The sequence below is a fragment of the Mustelus asterias genome, chromosome 1 (assembly GCF_964213995.1).
Source record: "Mustelus asterias chromosome 1, sMusAst1.hap1.1, whole genome shotgun sequence".
Classification (NCBI taxonomy): domain Eukaryota; kingdom Metazoa; phylum Chordata; class Chondrichthyes; order Carcharhiniformes; family Triakidae; genus Mustelus; species Mustelus asterias.
In genome coordinates this window covers 123,701,097-123,718,330 of record NC_135801.1, presented here as the reverse complement: position 1 = coordinate 123,718,330, position 17,234 = coordinate 123,701,097, and the positions used below count along the sequence as shown (strand labels likewise).

The window sequence follows — 17,234 nt, the reverse complement described above, 5'->3', positions numbered from 1 at the left end:
TTAAAATCTAGCCAGGAAATCAATGACCCATGTGAATCTTAAGTAATTTGTCACCTTAGATAAAATTAAGTCTGTCAATCCTTTGCTCAACTTAAATCAAATGAATGGAGAGTTCTGATGTCTTATGCATCTGTTATCAATGAAGAAATATACCTTAAAGGTCTGGATGTTGTGCTCTAAATAAAGAGATCATGGGTCAAACTCCTTATTTGTTCGCAGACCATTTTATTAGAATAACATCCAGAATTCTAGAGTATTACTATATTTAATACTTTCATAGAGACTAGTTAAAGTTCTTTATTTTCTTGTTGTGACATGGTGTGGTTGAGAACATTAACTTTAACAATGCTAAAATGTTCTTGGGGGTCGTTTAAAATGTAATACCTTGGAACAAAAATCACAGGGGCACATCATGGTAATAGTATTCCGAATGATGTTCTGAATAGAATGGCATATTTTATTTAGTGTGCAAATGTATAACTGGTTTAGTTGTGGTTAAATTGATTTTCTGGTCTGTGGCTACTTAATTCAAATGTCATAAAAACAGCCATTTAAAATCAAATCTAAAACCACTGTCACATACGAGTGATCGTAAGTGTACCAGCTGACCTTTTTTATGCATTCAAATTGTCGAAGGTGGTTGTAACTGGAATAATCAGGCACTCCTGAAAGAAGTATTACCAGTTAATAATATTAGTGGGAAACAGCTTCACAGAGTGCCACGGTTACTTCAGTCTGTAAGACGTCAATACTTTTAAGGTTGAAAAATAAATGACAGCCAATTGCAACATTTATGAGTCCCCATTGCCCAAACACCGAAGTAGAACATAAAACCAGGAACCAGGTCTTTAAAAGGTATCGAGAGGCATAGATAATGTAAATAGATCCACTTGATTTGGATTGGAAGAAGCAAGTTATAAAACTAATAAACTTTGTGCATGACAGGTGGAATATTTCCCTTCTGAAAAAGTAGAAATTCGATGAAACAGACTCACAGCAAAATTCGTCAAAGATTTGATTATAAACTCCTTCAAAAAGGAACAGGATACACTCTGGGTTAAAATTAAGATTTCATAGTTTTATAGACTAGCATAAATGGATATGGCAAAATATCCCACAGAATATAAGGAGCAGATATGGGATTGTGTTTCACATGCCCCTGTCTGGTGTGTTTTGGACAGGGGGGAGGGGGCATGTAAAAATAAGGTGGGCATCCAACCCGCCACCTTCCCCTCCATCCCCGAATGCACTGCCATATTATGAGGAGTGGGCAGGTGCTAAAATCGTCAGCCTGCGCACCATATTCAAATAAGGAATCAAGGGCTAATTTCACTTGTTTCAGGCCTAATTGACTCTCATAATTCACTGTCTGAGCTGTAAGACTTCTGGCATGGGCAGCTGGGCATGAGTGGGTAGCCAGATGCACCCACCCTACCCCCGATCGATCGATTCTCCCCCCCACCAGAGCAATAGGTTAGGATTGAAAACAGGAATATGGAAGAGTTTTGCTTGGGATCAATAAATTTATTTTGCGTAGAGCTTTGTCTCAAGCCATTAAAATGTTCAGAGCAGAATTCATAAAAGACTGGAGGAGGTTTGCTATGAAAGCAGAAAAGATGGGCCAAATAGTTATTTCTTATTCCAAGCTTCCTAATGCCTTTAAATTACTGAACACTTTGTTACGGATCTGGATCAACAATACAGCTGCTATTCACACTGGTTTCTGCATGATTTATTATTACACAAGTAATCATCAGTAACTACAGCAAACCATGAACTGAAACCTGGTCATTGCCATATACTTTGCTATTATAAAGGTTAAACAGAATGGTTCCAAGGGTAAGGGATTTCAGCTATAGGGTTAGATTGGGGTTGTTCTTCTTGAAGCAAAGGAGTTTGAGGGAAGATTTGGTGAAGGTGTACATATGACAGTTTTATGAAGTACACAAAGGAAAGTTGTTCCCATTAATTACTGGTATAAGCATGAGGAGATACAGATTTAAGGTTTGGGGTAAGAAATGCAGGGGGAATGCTAGGAAGAACTTCTTTTTATGCAGCAAGTGGTAATGGATCAAAACTCTCTGCTTAGGAAAATAATGAAAGTGGAGATGTCCAATGGCGTCAAAAGGAAATTGGATGGCCACTTGAATGAAATGGACTTGCAGGCCAAGAGGATAGACCAGGAGAATGAGACTGACTGGATTTGCTTTACGTGAAACCAGCATGGACCTAACTGGCCAATGACCCCCTTCCAAGCTATAATGATTCTTTGACTGAGTTGATAAATATCATAGTTAAAACATCACCATCTCACTTCTCAACACAAGTATTTTCATACTTGTAAGTGATCAACTCACCTCCATTAGGTAGTGAAGAGCATGTGCCGCTGTTCTGGCATGGACTGCTCAAACATCCTTCTGCAGGCACCAGAGAACATCCAGGAGACATTTCAACCGATTCCTCCATGACTGCGTAGACCCTTGGCTTGCTGTTCAAAGGTAACTCTTGCCCATTTAGCATAATGGATTCCAGACACCCTCTAAAACCATTACTGAGCTGTGGGCTTCGGCCATGCTTTGTGTGTGGCTGTCGAATATGGCCACCGAAGTACAAGAAATTGTCCAAATTTAGTGTCCTCAGGGTGCCTGGAGCCGTGCCAGCTGCTGTGTGGACCTTGTCCAGAACCAGGTTTGCATAATTGCCATTAACCACCAGTGAAACAGAATGCCATTCGCCATCATTGACTTGAATGCTTTGTACAGAAACAGTCCCTGGACCACTGCCACAGTCAAATTTGTACTGCAGCCTTCCATTGTTAATCTGCAAAATGGCAGTGGGAATATTAAATTGAATATTTTATTACTTGTTTCATAAAATTTAAAATCTGATGGATTTAGATCATGAAAACAGACTATAGGGTTTTGTGGTCAAGTTGCCACAAATCCAAATCATTCTTCAGTTCAAGATCATAACCTACTGTGCGGCAATAATCCTTTAAAAATTAAAATGAATTTAAATCTCCTAACCCCAACCAACTATCATAAATATGAAGGTAAATTGGATCCTATTGACCCAAAGTAATTTACACACTATTCCATTAACCTAATTGTGCAAAAGTATGATCACATTCGAGTAGTTTAGAAAATTTGATACAACAAACAAATACACAAAGAATATTAACAGATGCCTGCGAGTTCTATTAGTACATTTTAAAGTTTCACTTTATGAACATGAGCTGCACAAGTTTCTCTCATGGGGAAAAATAATATATGACTTAGCTCTATTTTAATTCATTTTAGTTAAGATGGTCATGTAAAATTCTCATCATTTAGCAAAATGGTGAATTTATTTTAAGTAAGCTGGTTAAAATTGCACAAGTTAGAATTGTACAAGTGAATTAATTTAATCCTAAGAACAGTCCTCTGTAATTTCTGCTCTGGATTTTTTGAGAAGCATGTACCTCTAGAATGCTGTAGTCTGTTCCTCTAGCATACATAACAACTGCATGTGGATAATAAGTCCGTAAGCGCAAGGAGAGTTTCATCTCTTCTTTGTTTTCATTCTCCATGAGGCGATACTTCACATAACTATTACCACTGAACGACAGAGAAGCGCCACCTGAAAATGCAAGGCAATTAACACAGGTCCACTCACTTTTTTAAAAAAATCAAATAAATATGACAGAGTGAAAACTATGTTTGCGTTATGATGAATAAATCTTTGCATTAAATTTTAAAGTGTGTTATTTGAAAAATCCTTACCAGAGCATTGACTGAGTTTGGGATTTTTGCATAAACAATTATAGCTCTCTTCCTTTGCATCAGGTACACATTCAGTATCAGGAGTGCAAAGATTATTTTCACAGAGTTTATGTACCATATGGCATTTGCTGCCTAGTAAAAATAAACACAAATTATTCAATACAAAACACAATGTACAATAACTTAAATTTAGTTTATGCATCAAAACAATTAGACGGTTCAACAATGACAAATTGTGCAAACACATATTAATGTAAAAAAAAATATTTGTCCCTTTGCATACATTTGTTGTGTTAGTTTGTAAATTATTTGGGTAACATGACAAAGCCTTGTTAAAAAACTGCATCAGGTATACCATAACATGAGATATACAAACACTTGTCTTGCTGATCAACTTTTGAGAGTAGTTTTAAGTGATTGCTTTATGAAAAGCACTGTACTATATTACAGGAAAGTCATACATTTAACATGTTTAAGATTTCTGTCAAACTCAAGCAGGCAAGTATTTCTGTATTTCACAATTGGCCCCTTCACACACTTTTTTATACATAGTTATATAGAGCTGACTGATTTTATAATATGCACCTTACCTTTGCAAAGACAGGCGGATGTTCTGTGGTGCCGTGGGGTTACAAAGCTTAACCTAGCAGTGCTGTGCGTCGACATGGCATTTGTGTCTATAGCAATCTTCTCTTCACAATACTTCATAGGACAGTCTAGGCCAGCACAAAGTTTATGAATGACTTTCAGTATTCGGACACCCATCATTTCTTCAATGCCTAACACTGAGGTATTCAGCTTATGGAAAAGCACTTCAGGCAGATGGAAAGAATTGCTTGCTTTATTGACTGTAAGGAGAACATCCAAATTTGAAGGTGGCTCAGAAGGCTGCAGACTAATAACATGAAGATCATGCCTTCTGACGCCAAGAATATTTCGTAATGCTCTGTGGAAGTTCCGCCAATAATCTCCTATAAACTCCTCGGGTGTAATATTTGCAAACTGAATGGCAATAGAGTGGTTGACCTGATTTTCAGTTACTTGTTTAACATGCACATAAACATCAGCGGCTGTTGTGAATCGACCATCAGTTACAGTGACGTTCAGAACATATTGTCCAACATCCAAAAGCTTATGTGCGATCATTTTGCCATCAGTGCTGGAAACTGCAAATGAGTTTCCAGTGTTTGACGCAAGACTGTATGTGAGAGTATCATAAACATCCTGGTCTGTTGCATGAATCTTTCCGATAACACCGCCTGCATACTCTTCTCCGACAGTAGTTATGTAAATTTCCAGGGGAAGAATAGCTGGAGGATAAATACTTTCTTCAATAATTTTAAGCTTTATGAATGTTGATGAGGTTAATGGAGGTCGCCCACTATCAGTTACCTAAATAAAAAGAAATTAAATTGGCATTAGAATATTCCACAGTTTTTTTAAAAAATTGCATTTATTTGCAATTCATATTCATGATGTACTTCACGTAACTACATCTCAGAGAATGCAAAATGCGTTTACAAAATGACTTTCTTGTAGTGCAGCATTTCAGTATCCATTTGCAAATTTCTTTTAGAAACACTGCAGTCCAAATAGGTACCAACTGTTGTTAAGTTTCACACTGACTAACCTTTTTCCTCAAGACACAAGGGGGGATACAAGAATGATATATACTCAAGTCTGTATAAATCTTGGGTGTTAAGAGTATTTCTTCTATTTTCCCTCAATGGACATAGCTACAGACTCTGAAATCCCTGCATTTATTGATTTCAGAGAAGCAGACCTGCTTCAGTGACAACACAAAAAGTATTCCTCATGAGCCCCAGCTGGTTCAAATTATTGATAGCAATAGAATAGGTACAGTCACAGCTTGTTTACAACATGTTCATAAAATATTTTCTGTTTTAGTTTCAAAATGCGCCATAAACGGATCAAGGATGTATCAACCCCATTGCTACTAATGCAGAAGGGCAGGCAGCAACACATCATTCCTTCGTGTCAGCTTCCTTACAACGGGCAGAACACAAGGTTTTCATAGAAATGTCAGAAGGCAAAATTATTAAGAAAGCTAAAGTAAAACACAAGTTCTAGCCAGGATTTACATTGGATTTTGTACATTTTTCAACTCTCACCTAAAACAGATGTAAAATTTGGTGGTAAAAACCTAAAACATTTTAGGGATCGGGTTTAGCTAGAAGCACTGCCTAGCACTCAATGTTAACATGTAGGGCTCTTGCAAACCCACTGGGACAAGAAAAAGCAGCAGTTCCATGCGCAAGTCAACCAGAAGTTGGCAGTAAAGAAGGGTCAAGGGAATGGAAGCAGTGCTCTGTGGGAAGGAGTTCCCTATCCAAACATTGACAGTGGGCCGCAGGTATTTGTCTGGTCCAAAGAGGAGCATGGGCCCAATTTCAAGGCCATTTATAAACCAACTTCCAAAGTCCCTTTAAAGACCACTGGCCAGGCCACTTCTGCCTGGCACAAATGTGCAGAACTCCATTCATCTGTTTTTGCAATTGTAAAATGGCTCCTACAACTGGCAGAGGACCTTGAATTGCACATGCAATCACCAATGTCAGGTGAAATTTCTGGGGGCACCCATTTATAGGCTTCCCTGGAAAATCTATCAGCTTAGCCCTGGGCAACTAAGGAGCAGTCACTACTTTCCTGACGGTTTCACACATCATCATTAACGGGGTGACCAGCAGTTGAAAGTCATGGGCATCATTTTTATTTGCCCTTGTTAAAAAAAAGTCTCCCTTGTAAGCTTTTTTAAATTAAACATCTATATCAATAATTTCAGTATGTTTATTGAATTATTGGGATTGAATTAAAAAAATTCTGTTTATAAAGTTATTTCAAAGTAATAAATATTGTGCACTGTGGGTAAATTGTGACATTTAAAGCAGTTTGAACCGTTCCATTATGCAGCACCATGCACTACTACCAACTATCTACAATGTCCTATGGTTGCTCAAAGACAAAAATTCAAACAATGTTCATTTTAATTTTTCCTGCTTCTGGTAAGAACAGGTCGATAGTGTTTTTTGTCTTCTGAAGTTTTCCTCAAACCTCGTCATAACATGTACAATCCTTTTTATTTTGACAATGTCTTTTCTCTTCTTCTGATAGTAGAAACTTATGTTGTAGTACACTTCCATGTATGTGTGGTGGGCACTCTCAAATACCATGCTTAAAATGGCACTTCTTCCTATGCGAGCCCACACTCAGTCAGTCAGTGCTGGCAGGCTTAATTTATTATTGGGGATTTAAGATATATAGGAGTAGCCCAATATTCCTGCACTTTGGCCTTAGATTCACTGGTCAGCAATCATTGCACTGTCTGTGTGGAGTTTGCACATTCTCCTCGTGTCTGCGTGGGTTTCCTCCGGGTGCTCCGGTTTCCTCCCACAGTCCAAAGATGTGCGGGTTAGGTTGATTGGCCATGTTAAAAATTGCCCCTTAGTGTCCTGGGATGAGTAGGTTAGAGGAATTAGTGGGTAAAATATGTAGGGATATGGGAGTAGGGTCTGGGTGGGATTGTGGTCGGTGCAGACTCGATGGGCCGAATGGCCTCTTTCTGTACTGTAGGGTTTCTATGATTTCATTGGATGGTGGAGATTGGTACAGTTGACTGTACAGGCTGAAATTAACGAACAAACCGTGGACTAGGAACCAGGGGCGGAATTCTCCCCAAAAAATTCTAAGTGACGAATTTGCGTGAAGATTGGAGTAATTCATGCTGTTTTTTCAGTGGGAGTTCAGAGAAGAACTCCCACTGCAGAGGCCACCAGCGTGAATGTCATTAAATTTCAGTGGGTGGCGCCTATCCCGCGGAAGAGGTTGGCAACATAGCATTGAGCAGGCCACTGCACATGCGGCGATCTGTCAATGCCGAGATCGGTGCATGCAGAGTGGCCCCCCGACTGATGGCCTCCCGATTACTGGCCAGGTCATCACTAACCAGCCCCGCGACCCCCGCAACTGCGGTTCTCCGCCCCCCACCATGGCCCAATCGCTGGCCCCCCCATACATTCCCGGGCCCAGTCCTGACTCCCCCCCCCCCCCCCAACTTCCTGCCCTGCCTCCATCTGCACGCCCCCTCACCAATTATCCCGCCCACGCAGTCCTGAGCTCCCAACCACCCCCCCCACCCGCCCACCCAGCAGGTTGACCACCCTGTCCCCCACCAGCCCGCCCCAATCGCTGGTCTCTCCCCCCCCCCCCCAACGATCCCTATGCAGAATGGCAGCGCCAACCCCCCCAACAAATGCCCCCTAGGCTCCGCCCCAAATAGGCCCTGCCCCTTATGCCTTTTCCCCATGGCATTGCCCCATGGGCAGTGCCCAGGCTGGCACTGCGAGGGTGCCGATGCCCAGGGGGCAGCCCCACCCCTCTGGGGGGCCCGATTGTCCCCCCTTCACTCCAGTGAGGCCGGACCACTAGCTGCCCGTTAGTGGGGAGGTAATCATATTTGAACTATATTACAACGATCATGTAAATGGTCTTTGCACCTCCCTGCTGATTTCTGGCACTGAGCAGACGTTGCCAGAAATCCGGTGCTGGGAAATGCAAGCGGGGCGCGAACGCTCCTGCAAACGGCTGACGCAAGAATCTCCTGACCCGCTGTGCTAAAAAATTAGCGCAGCAGGGAGAATCGCGGCCCAGATCTATGCGGTTTCGTTGTACAGCAGTACAACAAGCAATAACATGCTTAATTTGTCATTGTAGGATAAATCTTTTAATCACTAGCATTCTTGGCATAGAGATTTTAGTGACACGAATGAACATTAGGAATTCAGGACAGAAGTCAGTGAACCCAGGTACTCAAGTTGCATATTTACTGTACATTAAAATTAATAGAAGGAAAATTGAACAGCATATCACTGATCAAAGATCCCAAATCCATGATGTGTAATCCCTCGTGAACTTTTGCAGTGGGAACAGGCACTTGCAAAATTTACCCTTACAATCACATCAAATTCATTGTGTTTCATGCACAACAAGAAAAACACTTAGACAATGCACAACGTATCATGGAGACACAGTCAGACTACTGAACACTTAGTGCCCATAATAAAGCACAAGATTAGATTCTGCTTTTACCTGTACTTGCAGCAGATACATATCTTTGATCTTGTGGTTGAGATGAGACGATGATATGAGTAGGCCATTTGGATTTATCTGAAATTCGTTCTCTTCATTTCCACTAATGATTGTAAAAGTGAATGGAGGGCCATTGTGTGAAGAATCTCTGTCTATCACTTGGAGCTGTAGCACACTAGCACCAACAGGCTTGTTTTCCTACAAAATGGATACAGTTAATGCTCAATAAGGTTGTGTTTCCTCTAAATCACATAATATAATTGCTACCCCATTGAAGGCTGTGCCTTCAATTGTCTAGGCCCCAAGTTCTGGAATTCCCTCTCTAGATCTCTCTGCCTCAGTATCCTATTTTCTCTCTTAAACTTACCGCTTTGATCAAACTTTTGGTAATCTGACCTCTTATCGCCTTGAGTATTGCTGAAATAAGGGAGGCATTTTTTGTCAAAGCTTTTCATCTTGCGCTCATCAAGACAAGAATGCCAGGCAGAAAAAACATGTGCACACATTGCGCCTGTTGCAGCTAATCAAAGTAAGTGACAGCCACTCATTGTTTCATTCCTCAGGGCAATGCCTTTACCAGAGTTAAGCTGCTGAGTTAACCGTAACTGACAGTTAACTGCCAAGCATCATCAACTGGAGCATTCTCCATAGCGACACCTCGACCAATCAGAGTCCACTTGCCAACCAACTTGCACTCTCTTATATAGTATAAATTGTTGTTCCCTTTACACTTGGTATTCTCATGAATTGTCCTGACGTGTACAATATAAAAACAATGGCAAAAAAGTATTTTTTTTCAGCAATACTCAAGTATTGAGTATTAAGGGCGGCACGGTAGCACAGTGGTTAGCACTGCTGCTTCACAGCTCCAGGGACCTGGGTTCGAATCCCGGCTAGGGTTGCTGTCTGTGTGGAGTTTGCACATTCTCCCTGTGTCTGCGTGGGTTTCCTCCGGGTGCTCCGGTTTCCTCCCACAGTCCAAAGATGTGCGGGCTAGGTTGATTGGCCATTCTAAATTGCCCCTTAGTGTCCCGGGATGCATAGATAGAGGGGTTAGTGGGTAAAATATGTAGGGATATGCGGATAGGGCCTGGGTGGGATTGTGGTTGGTGCAGACTCGATGGGCCGAATGGCCTCTTTCTGCACTGTAGGATTCTATGATACCAAATGGCGATCTGGCTTGATTTCATACTATGATTTTTTAAATTCATTCGCGGGATATTGCCAGCATTTATTGCCCATCCCTAGTTGCCTGAGGGCAGTTGAGAGTCAACCACATGCTGTGGCTCTGGAGTTGCATGTAGGCCAGGCCAGATAAGGACAGGAGATTTCCTTCCCTAAAGGACATTGGTGAACCAGATGGGTTTTTCTGACAATCGACAATGGTTTCATGGTCATCAGTAGATTCTTAATTCCAGATGAATTCAAATTCCATCAGCTGTAGTGGGATTCGAACCAGGGTCGCCAGAGCATTAGCTGAGTTTCTGAATTAATAATCTACTGACAATTCCACTAGGCCATTGCCTCCCCAATTTATAATGTTCCTGGAAAGTGTGTTGATTTGTTTCATTACATTACAAGACGCGATATTGTTGTTGCAGTTGCTGGTTCAGCCTGAGAGAGAGACTGGGGAGAGGATGAAGTTAAAGGAAACATAGAAACATAGAAACCCTACAGTGCAGAAGGAGGCCATTCGGCCCATCGAGTCTGCACCGACCACAATCCTACCCAGGCCCTACCCCCACATATTTTACCCACTAATCCCTCTAACCTACGCATCTCAGGACTCTAAGGGACAATTTTTAACCTGGCCAATCAACCTAACCTGCACATCTTTGGACTGTGGGAGGAAACCGGAGCACCCGGAGGAAACCCACGCAGACACGAGGAGAATGTGCAAACTCCACACAGACAGTGACCCGAGCCAGGAATCGAACCCGGGACCCTGGAGCTGTGAAGCAGCAGTGCTAACCACTGTGCTACCAGAATGGAGTTTCTTTCTATTTCTGTACTCAAACCAGAATTCAAATTGTATTCAAAAATACAAGTACACAGACTAAAGCTCATTTAGTTGAGCATTCTGTCTCCAGGTAGCAGGTTATAACTATGAATTGACAAACTGATTGCTACATTGTTTCCTTCTGGATGCTATCAGTTCTGGATGAATGAGTCTATTAGACAGAGTACTATACATTCACTGCATCTCCGAGGAAGAAAGGTTTGACATAATCCGTATCAATTCCTTTAAACTGAGCTGCTCCCCAGTTGATTAAAGAATGATTTTTTTTAGAGATTGTGGAACACTGCTCTGGTAGAGCCCTACAGTGGACAACAGGACTTATTCACTGACATAAAACATGCCAAGACTAAGCTTTTTACAAAGCAGCAATCATATTACAATTCTCTATCAGAAGCAATTCATTCATGGGATGTGGGTGTCGGTGGCTAGCCCAGCATTTATTGCCCATTCCTAATTGCTCTTGAGAAGGCAGTGGCGAGCTGCCTTCTTGCAATGCTGCAGTCCAGGTGCTGTAGGCACACAGTGCTTTTAGGGACGGAATTCCAGGATTTTGACTGAGTGACAGTGAAGGAACAGCAATATGTTTCTGAATCAGGATAGTGAGTGTTTTGGAGGGGAACCTCCATGTGGTGGTATTTCCATGTGCCTGCTGCCCTTGTCCTTTAGAATGGTAGAGGTCATGGGATTGGAAGGTGCTGCCGAAGGAGCCTTGGTGAGTTTCTTGTAGATAGGTAGCTGCCATTGTGCATCATTAGTGAAGGGAATGAATGTTTCTGGATGGGAACCCACCAAGCAGGCTGCTTTGTCCTGGATAGTGGCAAACTTCTTTGGAGCTGCACTCATTCAGGCAAGTGAAGAATATTCCATCACACTCTTGACCTGTGCCTTGTTGATGGTGGACATGCTTTGGAGAGTTAGGAGGTAAGTTACTTGCTGCAGGGTTCCTAATCTCTGTAGCCACATTATTTACATAGTTAGTCCAGTTCAGTTTCTGGTCAATTTTAACCCACAAAATGTTGATATTGGAAGATACAGTTATGATAATGCTTTTGAACGTCAAGGGTTGTTTAGATTTTCTCTTACTAGAGAAGGTCTTTTCCAGGCACTTGTGTGGCATGAATATTACTTGCCACTCATCAGCCCAAGCCTGGATATTGTCCAGGTGTTGCTACGTTTGGAAATGGACAATGATACTGAACATTGTTTGTTGATGATTGCACATTCTGACCTTATGATGGAAGGAAAGTCATTGATCAAGCAGCTAAAGATGGTTGGGCCTAGGACATTACCCTGTGGAAATCCTGCAGTAATGTCCTGGAACTGAGATGTTTGACTTTTAACAACAACAAACATCTTCCTTTGTGCTAACTATGACTTCAACCAGTGGAGAGTTTTTCCCAGATTTCCTTTGACTCTAGTTTTGCTTGGGCTCCTTGATGCCACACTTGGTCAAATGCTGCCTTGATGTCAAGGGCTGTCACTCTCACCTCACTTCTGGAGTTCAGCTCTTTTGTCCACGCTTGACCCAAGACTGTAATGAGGTCAGGAGCTGAGTGACCCTGGCGGAACCCAAACTGAGCATCAGTGAGCAGATTATTGTTAAGCAAATGCAACTTGATACCACTGTTGATGATCCTTTCCATCACATTACTGATGATCGAGAGTAAACTGATGAGGCTTGAATTGGCCAGTTTGGATTTATTCTACTTTTTGCATATAGGACTTAACTGGCACTTTTCCACATTGCTAGACAGATGCCAGTCATGTGGCTGTACTGGAACAGCTTGGCTCGGGGGCGTGGCAAGTTTTGGAGCACATATCTTTAATACTATAGCTGGAATACTGTCAGGCCCATAGACTTTGCAGTATCCAGTCGCAAATAGATTGCAAGTTTTGATTTGTATCAATGAAAATTTCTGCAACAATCCCTCCCTCCTGACTAGGAGATAAACATGTAGTATTCGCAGCATGGAAGGAAAAAATCTTCAGAAATAAAAAAGGTGGTGACATATTCTAGAAGTTTTAAGCTGAACTGATGATTTTTTTTCTAACTTGTTGTATGGGGTCCCAATTAATTAGCTGGCGGCATGATTCAATGTGCAACTTCCTGATCTTGTGTTGTTCTCTTGCTGTTTCTACATGAAAAGAGTGTGTAAAAACGCAACAACTTAATGTGGTGAGCACAAAAGTGAGAGTTCCAAAATTCACCAATTCAAAAAAATGCTTTGTTTAAGACTTAGCAATTATTGCTCCTCCTTAGTAAATGTACTTCTTTAAAAAAAATCACAGATGTTACTGAGTCTTACTGGAATTTTTGATAATGCTTACCTGGATGATAACACTGTAGTTTGCCTGTGAGAACATGGGAGGATTATCATTGACATCAGCCACATCAATATTGACTGTTGTGGTATTGAACCGAGATGGAAAACCATTGTCTGAGGCTTGCACTGTCAGGGTGTAGCCAGATATCTACAGAAGAGCAAAATGATCAACAAGATATGTCTATGCATAATGGATACATTTTCATAAAGCAAGGATATTGATGTTTTTTCCATTTACAAATTTCATATTAAAAAGTTAAATTATAGTCACATTCAAAATGCAGCAGGTGCCTTTGCATCTAATAGAGCCCGATTATGTAATACCTTTAAAGAAAAGCTAAACACGGTTTACAACTTAATGACTTGTGACACGTTCTCAGTTTTGGGTTATTTAACAATGGATCAGCAACTCATTATGCAAAGAAATAATATTAATAAATGGAAGATTTATTTAAGTAACAGGTTTACTTCTAATCTACTTACCTTTTCTCGATCCAAATGTTGCGCCACTTTTATTTCCCCGGTGGTAAAGTCAATAGTAAATGGGTTTCCCTGATTGCCATTAATAATAGAGTAATGAATCTGGTTGTTTGCTGGACCATCTGAATCATCAGCCACCACCTATAGAAAATGGTAAGACCATTAGGGCAACATTATTTTGTATTTCAACATACCCTTAACATGTGGCAGTGCACTGAGACCCAGTACCAATATATTTTCCCTTGGGAAATAACTTTTGTTACAAACATGATCAGTGTTCACATGTGCTAATGGAAGTTCTGTTCCAGACGCATATTACATAAGCAAACATAATTACAATGTTTCATTAAGAATTCAAGCTTCAAGTTTCTGTTTGCAGGGCATTTTATATGGAAACAATATATTCGTTATATTTTATCCAATTTTTGACAACCATTCATCAGATAAATCAGAAAATTAATTTACACTTTGGTTCAAATAAAAACTACACTAAAACTCACATTGTAAGGATTATAGAAATGCTTTTGTTTTTAGACTTGAACAACGGGTCTTTGGATTTTAGTGCAAATGACGTTCTGGAAAAGTTGTAGTTTGTGGAAGTGTGGAGGCCAACAATAGGAGTGCTGCAGAAATGTTGCACTGTGTCAGAAACCATGGTCTACCCCACAGACATAAGCAGAAGACCTACTCTTGTTATCTTGCATGAGTGATAAAAGGTGAGAGACTTGAACGCGAATTATAGAAAGTTAACATGGAGACACAGTCAGTAATTAAGAACACAAGTAGTACATTCGCCTTGATTGTGAAGTAGTTGCAATAAAAACAGTGTGGAATTCTTTCTGCAAATATGGCCTTAGAAGGAGTGCAATAAACATCCACTAGATTTTTGAAAAATTATTAATTCACATATCAGGTTTCCTGAGACACTGGTGTGTGGAACAGGACAGGAATGTAGGAAATGTGAATTTGTTAAATATATACGTATTATGTAGCTGATCTCCCAATAGATCAAATTACTCGATCAATAGTACCACAAAACACAAGATTATTCCTCCAGTCGTCAAGTGCTTCCAAAATAACTGTCATTATCAGAAACAAGATCAGAGGGTGCTGGAAAAACTCAGTAGGTATGCCAGCATGTGCCAAGAGAGCGACAGAGTTAACGTTTAGAGTCCAATTGGTGAAGAGTCTATGGACTTGAGATGTTAACTCTGTTTGTCCCGATTGATGCTGACAGATCTGCTGAGTTTTTCCAGTGTCCTCTGTTCTTGTTTCAGATTGCAGCATCTGCAGTATTTTGCTTACTTTTATTACAAGTTTGTCCACATATCCACCATTATGGAGCAGCACGGAAGTTTATTTTTCCTGTCTAATCTAGCTCGATACTTGTGCATTATTTTACATTGCCCATCATCATCCAAGAGTTTGTTAATTCCATTTCAACTCCATGATGTGGAGATGTTGACATTGGACTAGGGTGGGCACAGTAAGAAGTCTCTCAACACCAGGTTAAAGTCCAACAGGTTTATTTGGTAGCACGAGCTTTTGGAGCGCTGCTCTTTCATCAGATGAGTGGATAGCTGGGTTCACAAACAGGGCATATATAGACACAGACTCAATTGCAAGATAATGGTTGGAATGTGAGTCTTAACAGGTAATCAAGCCTTTACAAGTACAGACAATACGAGTGGAGAGAGGGTTAAGCACAGGTTAAAGAGGTGTAAATTGTCTCAAGCCAGGACAGTTAGTAAGATTTTACAAGCCCAGGCAAATCGTGAGGGGAGTGTGACATGAACCCAAGATCCCGGTTGAGGCTGTCCTCATGTGTGCGGAATTTGGCTATCAGTTTCTGCTTGGCAATTCTGCGTTGCCGTGTGTCTTGAAGGCCGCCTTGGAGAACGCTTACCCGAAGATCGGGGGCTGAATATCCGTGACTGCTGAAGTGTTCCCCGACAGGAAGGGAACACTCCTGCCTGGTGATTGTCGAGTGGCGTCCATTCATCCGTTGTCATAGCGTCTGCATGGTCTCGCTGATGTACCACACCTCGGGACATCCTTTCCTGCAGCGTATCAGGTAAACAACGTTGGCTGAGTCTTATGAGTTACTCGTGCGACTCGGCCAATGTTGTCTACTGATACGCTGCAGGAAAGGATGTCCCAAGCTATGGTACATCAGCGAGACCATGCAGATGCTACGGCAACGGATGAATGGACAGCGCTCGACAATCACCAGGTAGGAGTGTTCCCTTCCTGCTTGGGAACACTTCAGCAGTCAAGGGCATTCAGCCTCCGATCTTCGGATAAGCATTCTCCAAGGCAGCCTTCAAGACACAGGACAACGAAGAATCGCCGAGCAGAAACTGATAGCCAAGTTTCGCACACATGAGGGCAGCCTCAACCGGGATCTTGGGTTCATGTCACACTACCTGTAACCCTCAATTTGCCTGGGCTTGTAAAATCTTACTAACTGTCCTGGCTTGAGACAATTTACACCTCTTTAACCTGTGCTTAACCCTCTCTCCACTCGTATTGTCTGTACTTGTAAAGGCTTGATCACCTGTTAAGACTCGCATTCCAACCATTATCTTGCAATTGAGTCTGTGTCTATATATGCCCTGCTTGTGAACCCAACTCTCCACTCATCTGATGAAGGAGCAGTGCTCCGAAAGCTCATGCCACCAAATAAACCTGTTGGACTTTAACCTGGTGTTATGAGACTTATACTCTTCCAGCATCAAGTCTAATCTCACTCTTTTCCCACCAAAATAAATGTATTCATAACTTAAGTGCCCTAGTGAGTGGGATCATCTATTCCATTCTTCTCTGCATTCTTTCTAATACATCTATAGCATTTTTTTTATCCTTCATATAACATTATTACTTTTAGGCATGTTAAACAGTAGGCTCAGATGAGAACAGTGAAAACTAAATTCAATACAGATCAAGAAAATGTTGTTGATCAGAGCTGTCGAGAATTGAAATAGAGGTAAAAAAATTGGAGCCATTTAAAACACAACAGATTGAATTAGAGTAATGGTGGGTTGAGTTTATATGTGCCATATCACCCTGACTTTTAAGTTTTGTTTTGTTAATTCCTTCTTCTCCCATTATGCTATTATTCTTGACTCTTAAACGAGGACAAAAACCATGTAAAGTGTTGAACATACTGTAACAACCAGCTGTCCCAAAGGAGCATCTTCACTGATCACTGCCATGTATACATTGTGGCTAAATTTAGGAGTGTTGTCATTGATGTCTGTCACATTGATATTCACTGTTGCTACATCATTAAGTGAAGGTGTTCCACCATCCGTGACTTCAACTGTCAAATAATATTCATGAGATGTCTCAAAGTCCAGGTTTTTAAGCACAAAAATGGCACCTGATAAAAATAAAATGGCAAGTTAATAGAAACGATAATAAAAAAAAAACACATTGATACAGGAATTATGTAAAGGTTCCTTTAAATCTTAACAGATTGAATGCACAAAATAATGTAGGAAATGTGGATCTTTTTATACTCATTGCATTTTTATATCTTGT

General features: G+C 41.0%; 1 protein-coding gene across 5 annotated transcripts in view; it reads right to left on the bottom strand.

Annotated features, from left to right (window-relative positions):
- The window catches only part of fat1a (FAT atypical cadherin 1a), a 196,003-nt gene that overhangs the window by 16,051 nt on the left and 162,718 nt on the right, over positions 1-17,234 (bottom strand). For all 5 annotated transcript variants that reach the window (XM_078217930.1, XM_078217946.1, XM_078217947.1 and 2 more), the window contains exons 15-22: positions 16,859-17,073; positions 13,695-13,832; positions 13,216-13,359; positions 8,868-9,065; positions 4,352-5,153; positions 3,762-3,893; positions 3,461-3,618; positions 2,358-2,820 (exon numbers count right to left, since the gene is read on the bottom strand). In XM_078217930.1, coding sequence (XP_078074056.1) covers positions 2,358-2,820; positions 3,461-3,618; positions 3,762-3,893; positions 4,352-5,153; positions 8,868-9,065; positions 13,216-13,359; positions 13,695-13,832; positions 16,859-17,073 — 2,250 coding nt within the window. The remainder of the gene's footprint in view (positions 1-2,357; positions 2,821-3,460; positions 3,619-3,761; positions 3,894-4,351; positions 5,154-8,867; positions 9,066-13,215; positions 13,360-13,694; positions 13,833-16,858; positions 17,074-17,234) is intronic.